The sequence below is a fragment of the Nerophis ophidion genome, linkage group LG28, assembly GCF_033978795.1.
Source record: "Nerophis ophidion isolate RoL-2023_Sa linkage group LG28, RoL_Noph_v1.0, whole genome shotgun sequence".
Classification (NCBI taxonomy): Eukaryota; Metazoa; Chordata; class Actinopteri; order Syngnathiformes; family Syngnathidae; genus Nerophis; species Nerophis ophidion.
Genome location: NC_084638.1, coordinates 1,373,888 through 1,394,064, shown reverse-complemented (window position 1 = coordinate 1,394,064; position 20,177 = coordinate 1,373,888). Strand labels below are relative to the sequence as shown.

The window sequence follows — 20,177 nt, the reverse complement described above, 5'->3', positions numbered from 1 at the left end:
ACGTGCTGAAAGATTAATTTATGATTGTTTATCAAAATATAACTATAGATGTCAACATTGTGTATGTGCTGAAAGATTTAATGATTGTTTATCAAAATATAACTATAGATGTCAACATTGTGTACGTGCTGAAAGATTAATTTATGATTGTTTATCAAAATATAACTATAGATGTCAACATTGTGTATGTGCTGAAAGATTTAATGATTGTTTATCAAAATATAACTATAGATGTCAACATTGTGTACGTGCGGAAAGATGCATTTATGATTGTTTATCAAAATATAACTATAGATGTCAACATTGTGTACGTGCGGGAAGATGCATTTATGATTGTTTATCAAAATATAACTATAGATGTCAACATTGTGTACGTGCTGAAAGATTAATTTATGTTTGTTTATCAAAATATAACTATAGATGTCAACATTGTGTACGTGCTGAAAGATTAATTTATGATTGTTTATCAAAATATAACTATAGATGTCAACATTGTGTACGTGCTGAAAGATTAATTTATGATTGTTTATCAAAATATAACTATAGATGTCAACATTGTGTATGTGCTGAAAGATGCATTTATGATTGTTTATCAAAATATAACTATAGATGTCAACATTGTGTACGTGCTGAAAGATTAATTTATGATTGTTTATCAAAATATAACTATAGATGTCAACATTGTGTACGTGCTGAAAGATTAATTTATGATTGTTTATCAAAATATAAGTATAAATGTCAACATTGTGTACGTGCTGAAAGATTAATTTATGATTGTTTATCAAAATATAACTATAGATGTCAACATTGTGTACGTGCTGAAAGATTAATTTATGATTGTTTATCAAAATATAACTATAGATGTCAACATTGTGTACGTGCTGAAAGATTAATTTATGATTGTTTATCAAAATATAACTATAGATGTCAACATTGTGTACGTGCGGAAAGATGCATTTATGATTGTTTATCAAAATATAACTATAGATGTCAACATTGTGTACGTGCTGAAATATTAATTTATGATTGTTTATAAAAATATAAGTATAAATGTCAACATTGTATACGTGCTGAAAGATTAATTTATGATTGTTTATCAAAATATAACTATAGATGTCAACATTGTGTACGTGCTGAAAGATTAATTTATGATTGTTTATCAAAATATAACTATAGATGTCAACATTGTGTATGTGCTGAAAGATTAATTTATGATTGTTTATTAAAATATAACTATAGATGTCAACATTGTGTACGTGCTGAAAGATTAATTTATGATTGTTTATTAAAATATAACTATAGATGTCAACATTGTGTACGTGCTGAAAGATGCATTTATGATTGTTTATCAAAATATAAGTATAAATGTCAACATTGTGTACGTGCTGAAATATTAATTTATGATTGTTTATCAAAATATAACTATAGATGTCAACATTGTGTACGTGCTGAAAGATTAATTTATGATTGTTTATCAAAATATAAGTATAAATGTCAACATTATGTACGTGCTGAAATATTAATTTATGATTGTTTATCAAAATATAACTATAGATGTCAACATTGTGTACGTGCTGAAAGATTAATTTATGATTGTTTATCAAAATATAACTATAGATGTCAACATTGTGTACGTGCTGAAAGATTAATTTATGATTGTTTATCAAAATATAACTATAGATGTCAACATTGTGTACGTGCTGAAAGATTAATTTATGATTGTTTATCAAAATATAACTATAGATGTCAACATTGTGTACGTGCTGAAAGATTAATTTATGATTTTTTTATCAAAATATAACTATAGATGTCAACATTGTGTACGTGCTGAAATATTCCTTTATGATTGTTTATCAAAATATAACTAAAGATGTCAACATTGTGTACGTGCTGAAAGATTAATTTATGATTGTTTATCAAAATATAACTGTAGATGTCAACATTGTGTACGTGCTGAAAGATTAATTTTATGATTGTTTATCAAAATATAACTATAGATGTCAACATTGTGTACGTGCTGAAAGATTCCTTTATGATTGTTTATCAAAATATAACTGTAGATGTCAACATTGTGTACGTGCTGAAAGATTAATTTATGATTGTTTATCAAAATATAACTGTAGATGTCAACATTGTGTACGTGCTGAAAGATTCCTTTATGATTGTTTATCAAAATATAACTATAGATGTCAACATTGTGTACGTGCTGAAAGATTAATTTTATGATTGTTTATCAAAATATAACTGTAGATGTCAACATTGTGTACGTGCTGAAAGATTCCTTTATGATTGTTTATCAAAATATAACTATAGATGTCAACATTGTGTACGTGCTGAAAGATTAATTTATGATTGTTTATCAAAATATAACTATAGATGTCAACATTGTGTACGTGCTGAAAGATTCATTTATGATTGTTTATCAAAATATAACTATAGATGTCAACATTGTGTACGTGCGGAAAGATGCATTTATGATTGTTTATCAAAATATAACTATAGATGTCAACATTGTGTACGTGCTGAAAGATTAATTTATGATTGTTTATCAAAATATAACTATAGATGTCAACATTGTGTACGTGCTGAAAGATTAATTTATGATTGTTTATCAAAATATAACTATAGATGTCAACATTGTGTACGTGCTGAAAGATTAATTTATGATTGTTTATCAAAATATAACTATAGATGTCAACATTGTGTACGTGCTGAAAGATTAATTTATGATTGTTTATCAAAATATAACTATAGATGTCAACATTGTGTACGTGCGGAAAGATGCATTTATGATTGTTTATCAAAATATAACTATAGATGTCAACATTGTGTACGTGCTGAAAGATTAATTTATGATTGTTTATCAAAATATAACTATAGATGTCAACATTGTGTACGTGCGGAAAGATGCATTTATGATTGTTTATCAAAATATAACTATAGATGTCAACATTGTGTACGTGCTGAAATATTAATTTATGATTGTTTATAAAAATATAAGTATAAATGTCAACATTGTGTACGTGCTGAAAGATGCATTTATGATTGTTTATTAAAATATAAGTATAGATGTCAACATTGTGTATGTGCTGAAAGATTAATTTATGATTGTTTATTAAAATATAACTATAGATGTCAACATTGTGTACGTGCTGAAAGATTAATTTATGATTGTTTATTAAAATATAACTATAGATGTCAACATTGTGTACGTGCTGAAAGATGCATTTATGATTGTTTATCAAAATATAACTATAGATGTCAACATTGTGTACGTGCGGAAAGATTAATTTATGATTGTTTATCAAAATATAACTATAGATGTCAACATTGTGTACGTGCTGAAAGATTCCTTTATGATTGTTTATCAAAATATAACTAAAAATGTCAACATTGTGTACGTGCTGAAAGATGCATTTATGATTGTTTATCAAAATATAACTATAGATGTCAACATTGTGTACGTGCTGAAAGATTAATTTATGATTGTTTATCAAAATATAACTATAGATGTCAACATTGTGTACGTGCTGAAAGATGCATTTATGATTGTTTATCAAAATATAACTATAGATGTCAACATTGTGTACGTGCTGAAAGATGCATTTATGATTGTTTATCAAAATATAACTATAGATGTCAACATTGTGTACGTGCTGAAAGATTTAATGATTGTTTATCAAAATATAACTATAGATGTCAACATTGTTAATGTGCTGAAAGATTAATTTATGATTGTTTATCAAAATATAACTATAGATGTCAACATTGTGTACGTGCTGAAATATTCCTTTATGATTGTTTATAAAAATATAACTAAAGATGTCAACATTGTGTACGTGCTGAAATATATATTTATGATTGTTTATCAAAATATAACTATAGATGTCAACATTGTGTACGTGCTGAAATATTAATTTATGATTGTTTATCAAAATATAACTATAGATGTCAACATTGTGTACGTGCTGAAAGATGCATTTATGATTGTTTATCAAAATATAACTATAGATGTCAACATTGTGTACGTGCTGAAATATTAATTTATGATTGTTTATAAAAATATAAGTATAAATGTCAACATTGTATACGTGCTGAAAGATTAATTTATGATTGTTTATCAAAATATAACTATAGATGTCAACATTGTGTACGTGCTGAAAGATTCATTTATGATTGTTTATCAAAATATAACTATAGATGTCAACATTGTGTACGTGCTGAAAGATGCATTTATGATTGTTTATCAAAATATAACTATAGATGTCAACATTGTGTACGTGCTGAAAGATTCATTTATGATTGTTTATCAAAATATAACTATAGATGTCAACATTGTGTACGTGCTGAAATATTAATTTATGATTGTTTATAAAAATATAAGTATAAATGTCAACATTGTGTACGTGCTGAAAGATTAATTTATGTTTGTTTATCAAAATATAACTATAGATGTCAACATTGTGTATGTGCTGAAAGATTTAATGATTGTTTATCAAAATATAACTATAGATGTCAACATTGTGTACGTGCGGAAAGATGCATTTATGATTGTTTATCAAAATATAACTATAGATGTCAACATTGTGTACGTGCTGAAAGATGCATTTATGATTGTTTATCAAAATATAAGTATAAATGTCAACATTGTATACGTGCTGAAAGATTAATTTATGATTGTTTATCAAAATATAACTATAGATGTCAACATTGTGTACGTGCTGAAATATTAATTTATGATTGTTTATAAAAATATAAGTATAAATGTCAACATTGTATACGTGCTGAAAGATTAATTTATGATTGTTTATCAAAATATAACTATAGATGTCAACATTGTGTACGTGCTGAAATATTAATTTATGATTGTTTATAAAAATATAAGTATAAATGTCAACATTGTGTACGTGCTGAAAGATTAATTTATGTTTGTTTATCAAAATATAACTATAGATGTCAACATTGTGTACGTGCTGAAAGATTAATTTATGATTGTTTATCAAAATATAACTATAGATGTCAACATTGTGTACGTGCTGAAAGATTAATTTATGATTGTTTATCAAAATATAACTATAGATGTCAACATTGTGTACGTGCGGAAAGATGCATTTATGATTGTTTATCAAAATATAACTATAGATGTCAACATTGTGTACGTGCGGAAAGATGCATTTATGATTGTTTATCAAAATATAACTATAGATGTCAACATTGTGTACGTGCTGAAAGATTAATTTATGATTGTTTATCAAAATATAACTATAGATGTCAACATTGTGTACGTGCTGAAAGATTAATTTATGATTGTTTATCAAAATATAACTATAGATGTCAACATTGTGTACGTGCGGAAAGATGCATTTATGATTGTTTATCAAAATATAACTATAGATGTCAACATTGTGTACGTGCGGAAAGATGCATTTATGATTGTTTATCAAAATATAACTATAGATGTCAACATTGTGTACGTGCTGAAATATTAATTTATGTTTGTTTATCAAAATATAACTATAGATGTCAACATTGTGTACGTGCGGAAAGATGCATTTATGATTGTTTATCAAAATATAACTATAGATGTCAACATTGTGTACGTGCTGAAATATTAATTTATGATTGTTTATAAAAATATAAGTATAAATGTCAACATTGTATACGTGCTGAAAGATTAATTTATGATTGTTTATCAAAATATAACTATAGATGTCAACATTGTGTACGTGCTGAAATATTAATTTATGATTGTTTATAAAAATATAAGTATAAATGTCAACATTGTGTACGTGCTGAAAGATTAATTTATGTTTGTTTATCAAAATATAACTATAGATGTCAACATTGTGTACGTGCTGAAAGATTAATTTATGATTGTTTATCAAAATATAACTATAGATGTCAACATTGTGTACGTGCTGAAAGATTAATTTATGATTGTTTATCAAAATATAACTATAGATGTCAACATTGTGTACGTGCGGAAAGATGCATTTATGATTGTTTATCAAAATATAACTATAGATGTCAACATTGTGTACGTGCTGAAAGATTAATTTATGATTGTTTATCAAAATATAACTATAGATGTCAACATTGTGTATGTGCTGAAAGATTTAATGATTGTTTATCAAAATATAACTATAGATGTCAACATTGTGTACGTGCGGAAAGATGCATTTATGATTGTTTATCAAAATATAACTATAGATGTCAACATTGTGTACGTGCGGGAAGATGCATTTATGATTGTTTATCAAAATATAACTATAGATGTCAACATTGTGTACGTGCTGAAAGATTAATTTATGTTTGTTTATCAAAATATAACTATAGATGTCAACATTGTGTACGTGCTGAAAGATTAATTTATGATTGTTTATCAAAATATAACTATAGATGTCAACATTGTGTACGTGCTGAAAGATTAATTTATGATTGTTTATCAAAATATAACTATAGATGTCAACATTGTGTATGTGCTGAAAGATGCATTTATGATTGTTTATCAAAATATAACTATAGATGTCAACATTGTGTACGTGCTGAAAGATTAATTTATGATTGTTTATCAAAATATAACTATAGATGTCAACATTGTGTACGTGCTGAAAGATTAATTTATGATTGTTTATCAAAATATAACTAAAGATGTCAACATTGTGTACGTGCTGAAAGATTAATTTATGATTGTTTATCAAAATATAACTATAGATGTCAACATTGTGTACGTGCTGAAAGATTAATTTATGATTGTTTATCAAAATATAACTATAGATGTCAACATTGTGTACGTGCTGAAAGATTAATTTATGATTGTTTATCAAAATATAACTATAGATGTCAACATTGTGTACGTGCGGAAAGATGCATTTATGATTGTTTATCAAAATATAACTATAGATGTCAACATTGTGTACGTGCTGAAATATTAATTTATGATTGTTTATAAAAATATAAGTATAAATGTCAACATTGTATACGTGCTGAAAGATTAATTTATGATTGTTTATCAAAATATAACTATAGATGTCAACATTGTGTACGTGCTGAAAGATTAATTTATGATTGTTTATCAAAATATAACTATAGATGTCAACATTGTGTATGTGCTGAAAGATTAATTTATGATTGTTTATTAAAATATAACTATAGATGTCAACATTGTGTACGTGCTGAAAGATTAATTTATGATTGTTTATTAAAATATAACTATAGATGTCAACATTGTGTACGTGCTGAAAGATGCATTTATGATTGTTTATCAAAATATAAGTATAAATGTCAACATTGTGTACGTGCTGAAATATTAATTTATGATTGTTTATCAAAATATAACTATAGATGTCAACATTGTGTACGTGCTGAAAGATTAATTTATGATTGTTTATTAAAATATAACTATAGATGTCAACATTGTGTACGTGCTGAAAGATTAATTTATGATTGTTTATTAAAATATAACTATAGATGTCAACATTGTGTACGTGCTGAAAGATGCATTTATGATTGTTTATCAAAATATAAGTATAAATGTCAACATTGTGTACGTGCTGAAATATTAATTTATGATTGTTTATCAAAATATAACTATAGATGTCAACATTGTGTACGTGCTGAAAGATTAATTTATGATTGTTTATCAAAATATAAGTATAAATGTCAACATTATGTACGTGCTGAAATATTAATTTATGATTGTTTATCAAAATATAACTATAGATGTCAACATTGTGTACGTGCTGAAAGATTAATTTATGATTGTTTATCAAAATATAACTATAGATGTCAACATTGTGTACGTGCTGAAAGATTAATTTATGATTGTTTATCAAAATATAACTATAGATGTCAACATTGTGTACGTGCTGAAAGATTAATTTATGATTGTTTATCAAAATATAACTATAGATGTCAACATTGTGTACGTGCTGAAAGATTAATTTATGATTTTTTTATCAAAATATAACTATAGATGTCAACATTGTGTACGTGCTGAAATATTCCTTTATGATTGTTTATCAAAATATAACTAAAGATGTCAACATTGTGTACGTGCTGAAAGATTAATTTATGATTGTTTATCAAAATATAACTGTAGATGTCAACATTGTGTACGTGCTGAAAGATTAATTTTATGATTGTTTATCAAAATATAACTATAGATGTCAACATTGTGTACGTGCTGAAAGATTCCTTTATGATTGTTTATCAAAATATAACTGTAGATGTCAACATTGTGTACGTGCTGAAAGATTAATTTATGATTGTTTATCAAAATATAACTGTAGATGTCAACATTGTGTACGTGCTGAAAGATTCCTTTATGATTGTTTATCAAAATATAACTATAGATGTCAACATTGTGTACGTGCTGAAAGATTAATTTTATGATTGTTTATCAAAATATAACTGTAGATGTCAACATTGTGTACGTGCTGAAAGATTCCTTTATGATTGTTTATCAAAATATAACTATAGATGTCAACATTGTGTACGTGCTGAAAGATTAATTTATGATTGTTTATCAAAATATAACTATAGATGTCAACATTGTGTACGTGCTGAAAGATTCATTTATGATTGTTTATCAAAATATAACTATAGATGTCAACATTGTGTACGTGCGGAAAGATGCATTTATGATTGTTTATCAAAATATAACTATAGATGTCAACATTGTGTACGTGCTGAAAGATTAATTTATGATTGTTTATCAAAATATAACTATAGATGTCAACATTGTGTACGTGCTGAAAGATTAATTTATGATTGTTTATCAAAATATAACTATAGATGTCAACATTGTGTACGTGCTGAAAGATTAATTTATGATTGTTTATCAAAATATAACTATAGATGTCAACATTGTGTACGTGCGGAAAGATGCATTTATGATTGTTTATCAAAATATAACTATAGATGTCAACATTGTGTACGTGCTGAAATATTAATTTATGATTGTTTATCAAAATATAACTATAGATGTCAACATTGTGTACGTGCGGAAAGATGCATTTATGATTGTTTATCAAAATATAACTATAGATGTCAACATTGTGTACGTGCTGAAATATTAATTTATGATTGTTTATAAAAATATAAGTATAAATGTCAACATTGTGTACGTGCTGAAAGATGCATTTATGATTGTTTATTAAAATATAAGTATAGATGTCAACATTGTGTATGTGCTGAAAGATTAATTTATGATTGTTTATTAAAATATAACTATAGATGTCAACATTGTGTACGTGCTGAAAGATTAATTTATGATTGTTTATTAAAATATAACTATAGATGTCAACATTGTGTACGTGCTGAAAGATGCATTTATGATTGTTTATCAAAATATAACTATAGATGTCAACATTGTGTACGATTATTGTATTTGGTAAAAACTTTACTTTTTTAGGTTTTTCTCACATTTGCTTTCTTTTATTTCTTTTATTTTATTCGAAACGTGTTTTAAAAATACAAATTACATCCAGATAATACTTAAATAGGAAATAATAATCGTTAAAAGTACATTAAAGAAACCCTTAACGAAGTGATCACAGAAAACTTGTGTATTCTTTGAGCTGCCGGATCTCCTCGTCATCGTTTCCATCGTTTGACCTCTTTATTTATTCATAGCTGCCCGGGATATGCCTGCATAATATTCTTTAATTTCTTTAGAATATGCTGCCTGTATGAAAAGAGAGCAAAACAACAAAACATAAATGTGCAATAAATGAGTGTCTCCGTGGCGACGGTGCACACAAAGAAGTCTGCTCCGCTTTTCAATTGCACACGCAGTCTTCTTAATCGCACTTACCACACGCTAGTTTGTTGATTGCACGCGCTATTTGGCTCTTAGCATGATGCCAGTGTTTGCAGAAGTAAATATGGCTCCATTTCTAGTAGGTCTCAGTCTTTTGTGCTATCAAAGTCAACATTTTCTGAACCGAATTATTGTCTATAGAGGAAAAAAGAGGAAGACAGCAAAATAAGGGTTGTCCTGATACCAAAATTTGCGCGTGTCCCCCATTGTAGTCTGTGATGACACCGTCGTCTTTTTCCTCTATCTTCGTGTTAAGGAACATTGTTGCCATTCCTAATATAAAGTAGTATAAAGTTCTTACTTATATCTGTCAGTAAACTCGCCATGAAAGTGCTAAAACAAACCGGTGTGGGGAGTTTACATTATTCACCCAAGTAACTTTAGTTGTTAGTGAGTTCCGGTCCGACGATTTATCGCGGGACACATTTCCGGCGTTGTTGTTGTTGCACTAGTGAGCCACAGATGGGGAAATGCTGCTCATTGTTGATTAAAGTAAAGTCTGAATGTCATTAAAACAGTTAGCACCATCGTTTGACACTTCTTCCACTCCCGTCCTTGCACGCTACACCGCGACAAGCACGAGTATTATTACGGTGTGTGTATAAGGTAAGACATTATCTGGCATTTTGTTTTGCAATGTTATGCAAAAGCAACTTTTCTTACCTTGTGGTACCTGCTGATGTGTATTTGGGGTCTGCATAAGTCCTGAAAAATTGCACGGATTCGCCTTTGTAGTCCGTGGCGACAACGTAGTCGATAAGCTTCTTCTTTTACCGCTATTTTCTCGTTATGGGACGTTCATCCTCCACTGTTGCCATTCCTAATATAAAGTAGTGTAAAGTTCTTACTTATATCTGTCAATAAACTCGCCAAAAAAAGCGCTAAAACATACCAGTGTAGTGAGTTTACATTATTCACCCAAGGAACTTTAGTTATTTGAGAGTTCCGGTCGGACGGTTTTTCCCGGGACTGTGGAGGTTGACTCCAGTGGGTTCTGCAGACCACCCCACACTGCCAAGAGAGCCCGATTCAGGATATAACACTGATTTATTTTCATGAATGTCAGCTTTCTTCCTGAGTCCGTGTCTCTCCCGCCCTGGCTCTCACTCCAACTCCAACAGTGTGTCTCATCCCAACTTCTGCTAATAAAGGCGACAGGTGATTAGATAACAAGGCCCACCTGGGCCATCCACTCACCTGCCGCTGTCTTCGAGGCCGGTCCTGGCACACCCCGTTCTTCCTCCCTTCACAGGGACACATTGTTGTTGCTCTAGTGAGCCACGGATGAGGAGATGCTGCTCATTGTTGATTGAAGTAAAGTCTGAATGTTATTAAAACAGTTAACGCCATTGTTTGACACTTCTTCCACTCCCGTCCTTGCACGCTACACTGCTGCAACAAAGACGACAGGGAGAAGACGCTGTCGAAGGTGAGCCACGTAAATCATACATCCGGAAGCGACTGTAAGAAAGCGGCTTGATGATGATCTGTAAAACATCATCTATGCAACATTTTGACCAAAGAACCACCATTACATGTTATGTAGACCACAAGGAAGTATTATACATTTAGAAAAAAAATTAAAATAATATGACTCCTTTAATGTGCCCTATCATCCGGTGTCCCTTATGGTTCGGAAAATACGGTAATTATAAACAAAGAGCAAAAAAGTCCTTGGCTGTTGGTGGGCTAAGACAAACAAAATATCTGCGGCGAAGCAACCCCCTCATATACCGTGGCATATAAAAAGTTTTGTCCTTGCACAGATAGAAAAGTACAACCAGAGCATGATAGCTAATAACTATAGCAACGGCCTTAAAGCGTAAGAGTTGTGTGATAACTTACACATAATTATTCTAACAATATCAAGATCCACCTTGGACTTTGTTTTTCTGGTTCCTGTGTTTTGTGCTGTTTCGTATCATTTTTTTTGTTTCTTCGTCCCGAGTTGTTTCCATTTTTCCTGCTACTTCACCTCGGATTAGCAGCACACCTGTACCTGGTTGTAATACACAAAGGTTTGTTGCGTTTGTCGTTTTTTTTTAATCATTTGTGGACTGGCCACTGCTCTGATGCGCCTTGGTTTCAGTTTCAGTTTATTTCGACCATGCCTACGGTACAATGTGATGCATCGCATATTTCCAGTTGCTTCATTACAGCACGTCCGAAAAGGAGTAGGAAGAAGCTGAGCATATTTAATCCTACTCCAGGGGTATGTTTTTTTTTGTTTGAAGACAAAAATGGCAAGATTGTTAGAAAGCCCACTGTGTAACATGTTTATGTATGCTTCACTAATGAGAACATTTGGCGAAAATCGTTTTGTCCAACTCATTTCGGCGGTTCTTGAACTCCACATAGTGACGCAACAGTTTGTTTACGTGTAAAATCTTCCCCTCCTTTGTCTCATTTGTCCACCGAAAGTTGTATACTGTGCGTGAATGCACTAAAGGTGGGATTTGTTGATGTTGTTGACTTGTGTGGAGTGCTAATCAGGCATATTTTGTCAAGCTAATCAATGCTAACATGCTATTTAGGCTAGCTGTATGTACATATTGCATCATTATGCCTCATTTGTAGGTACATTTGAACTAATTTAATATCCTTTACTATTATCCTCTTTGTATATAATTTATATTTGCATGTTTCTTGACACATTATTTGCATGTAATATAGGCTGGATTTCTGATTGTTTTGAGTGTGCCATGTTGTTCCAGACCACAGCAAACATTACCTAGCTTGCAAAGATTGTAAAAAAAATATATATATTTATTAAAAGAAGACAGCCTGCCGTTGCCTTTAACTTGGACACACACACATTTAGACCTTTGGCCATTAAAAGGCAGTCATTTCCAGGGGTTTTCTCCCCATCTGAGTAGCCTCTGACGTACTAATGGTTTCTACTGTTGTAGAAAATGTGCAGAATAAATTTTACATTTCAATATTTCTGTTAAAGAAATTTTGCGTCAGTCTGCGACAAATAGTCATTTTAATAGTAGGCTATTGTAGCTAATATAGACACTTATGTCATGTGTTGTCTTCATTAGAACACTTATATAAGACTTTTACAGTCATTTTGATAGTAGGCTATTATAGCTAACATAAAAATTATATCATGTGTTGCCTTCATTATAAGACTTTTAAAGTCATTTTGATAGTAGGCTATTATTGCCAATATAGACACTTAAGTCTTGTGTTGCCTTCAGTATAAGACTTATATTAGACTCATTTTGATAGTAAACTATTGTAGCTAATATAGACACTTACATCATGTGTTGCCTTCATTATAAGACTTATATTAGACTCATTTTGATAGTAGGCTATTATTGCCAATATAGACACTTAAGTCTTGTGTTGCCTTCAGTATAAGACTTATATTAGACTCATTTTGATAGTAGGCTATTGCAGCTAATATAGACACTTGTGTCATGTGTTGTGTTGTGTTCATTATAAGACTTATCTAAGACTTTAGGTAGTTCCTACCTGCTGCCTTGTCCGGAGTGGTCCGTCTGCATCCCGGGGCAACCAACCCCACAGAACTTTCCTCCAGAAGGTCTTGTCTTTGTCTATGTGATGTCAGGTGAAACAAAAATGTAGCTGTTTGGCCTCAATACCCAGCAACATGTTTGGAGGAGAAAAGGTGAGGCCTTTAATCCCAGGAACAGTGCACCTACCGTCAAGCATGGTGGTGGTAGTATTATGCTCCGGGCCTGTTTTGCTGCCAATGGAACTGCTGCTTTACAGAGAGTAAATGGGACAAAGAAAAAGGAGGATTACTTCCAACCTAAAATCTTCAGCCCGGAGGTTGGGTCTTGGGCGCAGTTGGGTGTTCCAACAGGACAATGACCCCAAACACACGTCAAAAGTGGTAAAGGAATGGCTTTGGAATTTGGAGGTAATCCTCCTTTTCCATTCTCTGTAAAGCACCAGTTCTTCTGGCACTAAAACAGGTCTGGAGCATAATACTACCACCACCATGCTTGACGGTAAGCATGGTGTTCTTGGGATTAAAGGCCTCACATTTTCTCCCCCAAACATATTCCTGGGTATTGTGGCCAAACAGCTGAAATTTTTGTTTCATCCGACCACAGAACTTTCCTCCAGAAGGTCTTATCTTTGTCCATGTGATGTCGGATGAAACAAAAATGGAGCTGTAGGAGAAAAGGTGAGGCCTTTTAGAATAATCTTACTCCTCTCATCATGTGAAATATAACTTACTTCACCAATTATTATACATTTTTATTGTGATTACTTATGGAGTATATTGGGAATAAAGTGAAAACAGGAAGTGAACAAAAGTTTTAGCAACTGTTAAGATTAAACAAGCTCTGCCTCTTCCTACTCCTTTTTGAACATGTTAATAAGAAACTGGACATGTTGATGTATCATGTTGTATACATGCATGTGTGATGTATCATGTTGTATGTGTGATGTATCATGTTGTATGTGTGATGTATCATGTTGTATGTGTGATGTATCATGTTGTATGTGTGATGTATCATGTTGTATGTGTGATGTATCATGTTGTATGTGTGATGTATCATGTTGTATGTGTGATGTATCATGTTGTATGTGTGATGTATCGTGTTGTATGTGTGATGTATCATGTTGTATGTGTGATGTATCATGTTGTATGTGTGATGTATCATGTTGTATGTGTGATGTATCATGTTGTATGTGTGATGTATCATGTTGTATGTGTGATGTATCGTGTTGTATGTGTGATGTATCATGTTGTATGTGTGATGTATCATGTTGTATGTGTGATGTATCATGTTGTATGTGTGATGTATCATGTTGTATGTGTGATGTATCATGTTGTATGTGTGATGTATCATGTTGTATGTGTGATGTATCATGTTGTATGTGTGATGTATCATGTTGTATGTGTGATGTATCATGTTGTATGTGTGATGTATCATGTTGTATGTGTGATGTATCATGTTGTATGTGTGATGTATCATGTTGTATGTGTGATGTATCATGTTGTATGTGTGATGTATCATGTTGTATGTGTGATGTATCATGTTGTATGTGTGATGTATCATGTTGTATGTGTGATGTATCATGTTGTATGTGCGATGTATCATGTTGTATGTGCGATGTATCATGTTGTATGTGTGATGTATCATGTTGTATGTGTGATGTATCATGTTGTATGTGTGATGTATCATGTTGTATGTGTGATGTATCATGTTGTATGTGTGATGTATCATGTTGTATGTGTGATGTATCATGTTGTATGTGTGATGTATCATGTTGTATGTGTGATGTATCATGTTGTATGTGTGATGTATCATGTTGTATGTGTGATGTATCATGTTGTATGTGTGATGTATCATGTTGTATGTGTGATGTATCATGTTGTATGTGTGATGTATCATGTTGTATGTGTGATGTATCATGCTGTATGTGTGATGTATCATGTTGTATGTGTGATGTATCATGTTGTATGTGTGATGTATCATGTTGTATGTGTGATGTATCATGTTGTATGTGTGATGTATCATGTTGTATACATGCATGTGTGATGTATCATGTTGTATGTGTGATGTATCATGTTGTATGTGTGATGTATCATGTTGTATGCGTGCATGTTGATGTATCATGTTGTATGTGTGATGTATCATGTTGTATGTGTGATGTATCATGTTGTATGTGTGATGTATCATGTTGTATGTGTGATGTATCATGTTGTATGCGTGCATGTTGATGTATCATGTTGTATGTGTGATGTATCATGTTGTATGCATGCATGTGTGATGTATCATGTTGTATGTGTGATGTATCATGTTGTATGCATGCATGTGTGATGTATCATGTTGTATGTGTGATGTATCATGTTGTATGCATGCATGTGTGATGTATCATGTTGTATGTGTGATGTATCATGTTGTATGTGTGATGTATCATGTTGTATGTGTGATGTATCATGTTGTATGCGTGCATGTTGATGTATCATGTTGTATGTGTGATGTATCATGTTGTATGTGTGATGTATCATGTTGTATGTGTGATGTATCATGTTGTATGTGTGATGTATCATGTTGTATACATGTATGTGTGATGTATCATGTTGTATGCGTGCATGTTCCAAATAAGCTCATACTCTGCTCTTTAATCCCAGAAACACCATTCCTACCATCAAGCATGGTGGTGTAAGTATTCTTTACAAGTGTATGTGAACTTTTGATTTCGACATATGTATCAGTAGTTGTGGCTTGTGCAGCCCTTTTAGACACTCGTGATTTAGGGCTATATAAGTAAACATCAAATCTGAATGTCATTAAAACAGTTAGCGCCATCTTTTGACACTTCTTCCACTCCTGTCCTTGCACGCTACACCGCGACAAGTACGAGTATAGTTATGGTGTGTGTATAAGGTAAGACATAATCTGGCATTTTGTTTTGCAAAAACTTTTCTCTCTTTCTGGTACCTGCTGATCTGTAATTGGGGTCTGAGATAAGTCCTGAAAAATTGCGCTGGTCTGCCTTTGTAGTCCGTGGCGACAACGTAGTCGAGAAGCTTCTTCTTTTTCCTCTATCTTCTTGTTATGGGACATTCATCTTCCACTGTTGCCATTCCTAATATAAAATAGTGTAAAGTTCTTACTTATATCTGTCAATAAACTCGCCAAAAAAAGTGCTAAAACAGACCGGTGTAGTGAGTTTACATTATTCACCCAAGGAACTTTAGTTATTTGAGAGTTCCGGTCAGATGGTTTTTCCCGGGACTGTGGAGGTTGACTCCAGTGGGTTCTGCGGACCACCCCACACTGCCAGGAGAGCCTGGGATTTGGGATATAACACTGATTTATTTGCATAAATGTCAGACATTCTTCCGGAGTCCGTGTCTCTCTCGCCCTGGCTCTCACTCCAACTCCAACAGCATGTCTCATTCCGGCTGCTGCTAATAAAGGCGACAGGTGATTAAATAACAAGGCCCACCTGGGTCATCCACTCACCTGTCGCTGTCTTCGAGGCCGGTCCTGGCACACCCAGTTCTGCCCCCCTCACAGGGACACATTGCTGTTGCCCTAGTTAGCCACGGATGAGGAGATGCTGCTCATTGTTGATTGAAGTAAAGTCTGAATGTCATTAAAACAGGAAACTGGACATTTTGATGTATCATGTTGTATGCTTGCATGTTCCAAATAAGCTCATACTCTACTCTTTAATCCCATAAACACCATTCCTACCATCAAGCATGGTGGTGTGAGTATTCTTTACAAGTGTGTGTAAACTTTTGACCGCGACACATGTAAGAGGGATGTGTGCTATGGCTATGAGTTGTTGTTTTGTTCCCTCGGCCTCAGTCTGCACCCCCTCTCCAGGGCCCAGGCTAAGACCGATTTTTTTAATTTTATTTTAATCTTCTATTCTTTTCTCCCCCCCTCCCCCTGTTTACCTGTATGTCATCTTTTTTGTAAGGGGCGCTGGAAGCCGGCAGACCCGTCAGCGATCCTGTTCTGTCTCCCTGTAATGTTTGTCTGATCTTGAATGGGATTGTGCTGAAAATTGTCATTTTCCTGAAGGAACTCTCCTGACGGAATAAATAAAGTACTATCTAATCTAATCTAATCTAATATGTATCAGTAGTTGTGGCTTGTGCAGCCCTTTGAGACACTCCTGATTTCGGGCTATATAAGTAAACATTGATTGATTGAAACTTTTATTAGTAGATTGCACAGTACAGTACATATTCCCTACAATTGACCACTAAATGGTAACACCCCAATAAGTTTTTCAACTTGTTTAAGTCGGGGTCCACCTTCATCAATTCATGGTAAATTGATTGATTGGTAGTTCTATTTCACTGCAAAGTCAGGTCTGTAATGAGCCGTTTTTTTTTTTTTAAATACTCCATTATGATGATCCTATGTTTTTTTGGATTCTCTCCAGCTGTAAGTCCAGTTCAGTACAGGAAATCAGGATGAAAAGATGGCAGCCATGCTGTTACCAACGGGTCCTGATGGCTTGCGGCCGTTCACTGGCGAGTCCTTGGCTGCCCTGGAGCGGCGGATTGCAGAGGAGCAGGCCAGGAAGGCCAAGGATTGCAAGGAGACTCACAAGAACGGGGAGCCGGGCCGACCTCGGCTGGACCTGGAGGCGGGCAAGCAGCTGCCGCGCATCTTCGGCGACATACCCACACAACTTATCGGGGTGCCGCTGGAAGACATCGACCCTTTCTACTTCAAGAACCAGAGGGTGAGAGGGGGTTGTTTCCATCCCCAAATGATCATAAATAGTATATATAGTCGAGTATAAGTGAGTAGTTCTACAGGAGAGGTCTCCAAAGTGTGGCCCGCGTGCCATTTAGCATAGCTGAGGTTTGCATTCCAAAAATACTATTAAGAAAGAAAAATGAAAACACAAAAAAAAGTGGAATCAAACTGCAAAAATGTGAAATGTACCAAAAAAAAGTTGGAATTTAGACTCAAGCAACACCAAAGCTGCAATGCAGGCTGTTTTTTAAAATGTATTTAACACTGTCATTTCTCTAAGATAATAAGGAATCAAAATCAATGTTGTTATGAGTTATTGAGCTAGTCAGAACTCTGAATACCTTATATATATATATATATATGTATAATATATATATATATATAATATAATATATATATATATATGTCAGGCTTTCCCCTGACAGTTTGTCTATGTTTTAGTTTTTCCTCTGCATTTGTCTTTGTTTCCTCTGTGTTTAGTATCTCCTGTCTTTAGTTCCTGTCAAGTGCTCTTATTTTGGTTCAACTTCCTGTTTGTCTCCCTGTGTGCTGTTGTCACCTCATCTGCGGCTGATTGGCACCTGGCCACACCTGTAGTCAATCAGCCCGCTCCTCTTTGTAGCCACTTTGTCTTCCAGTCAGTGCTGGATCATTGTGGTTGTCACATGTCGTGTCAATGTCATTTTCTACTTGTCATTCCTACTGGTGGTGTGAATGCAGCGTAGCGGTAAGCTATATTTGGTAGATGTTTTGTAGCTTACTGTTTTTTGTTCCCTGCTTCCGATTTGTTTGTTCATAGCCCTTAGTTTGTTGTATGTGCGTGCTTTTTGTTTGTACCCTTTGTTTGTTCTAGTTGGAGTATTTTATATTAAAATCATGTTTGCTCACTCCATGCCTGCCTTCTCTGCATCTTGGGGTTCCACAAATAACCTTAATATATATATATATATATATATACACATATATGTATATATACACATATGTGTATATATACATATATATGTATATATACACATATATGTGTGTGTGTGTGTGTGTGTGTATATATATATATATGTATGAATATGTACACATAAATATGTATGTACGTATATACACACAAGTGTATATATACCTATATGTGTGTCTGTGTGTATATATATATATATATATATGAGTGTCTGTGTATATACACATATGTGTGTGTGTGTGTTTATATATATATATGTATATAGGCTTCACGGTGGCAGAGGGGTTAGTGCGTCTGCCTCACAATACGAAGGTCCTGCAGTCCTGGGTTCAAATCCAGGCTCGGGATCTTTCTGTGTGGAGTTTGCATGTTCTCCCCGTGAATGCGTGGGTTCCCTCCGGGTACTCCGGCTTCCTCCCACTTCCAAAGACATGCACCTGGGGATAGGCCACTCCCACCTCCAAAGACATGCACCTGGGGATAGGCCCCTCCCACTTCCAAAGACATGCACCTGGGGATAGGTTGATTGGCAACACTAAATGGTCCCTAGTGTGTGAATGTTGTCTGTCTATCTGTGTTGGCCCTGCTATGAGGGGGCGACTTGTCCAGGGTGTACCCCGCCTTCTGCCTGATTGTAGCTGAGATAGTCGCCAGCACCCACCGCGACCCCGAAAGGGAATACGCGGTAGAAAAAATGGATGGAAAAATGGTTATATATATATATATATATATATATGTGTGTGTGTGTAAATTTATACAAACATATATATATAAAAGTGTGTGTGTGCATGTACTGTATATATATATATATGTGTCTATATATATGTATATGTGTGTGTGTGTATGTATATATATATATATATATATATATATATACTGTGTATATACTAATAGACATTTTGAGTGATTTATTTGTCAGACTAAAATTTTACTTTTAGTCAGACTTTTTTAAATATGTATTTATATATTAAAAAAGTCAGACTAAATATTAATTTTAGTCTGACTTTTTAAAATATATAAATATACATATATATATATATATATATATATCCATAAGTCAGACTAAAATTAAGTCCTAAATTTACTTTCAACTTCAGATCCGAACGTTGATTGATTTTTTTCATTATTTTTAGTTCTGTCGTTACTCAAAAGAATAATTTGAAAACATAATCAAAGTCATGAA

At 32.8% G+C, this 20,177-nt stretch overlaps 1 protein-coding gene across 3 annotated transcripts in view; it reads left to right on the top strand.

Moving 5' to 3' along the window:
- The window catches only part of LOC133545012 (sodium channel protein type 4 subunit alpha B-like), a 132,916-nt gene that overhangs the window by 26,468 nt on the left and 86,271 nt on the right, over positions 1–20,177 (top strand). For all 3 annotated transcript variants that reach the window (XR_009804707.1, XM_061890298.1, XM_061890297.1), the window contains exon 2: positions 17,723–18,028. Coding sequence is in view for 2 of the 3 variants with exons in the window: in XM_061890298.1 (XP_061746282.1) it covers positions 17,762–18,028 (267 nt within the window). In the remaining variant the exon portion in view is untranslated. The remainder of the gene's footprint in view (positions 1–17,722; positions 18,029–20,177) is intronic.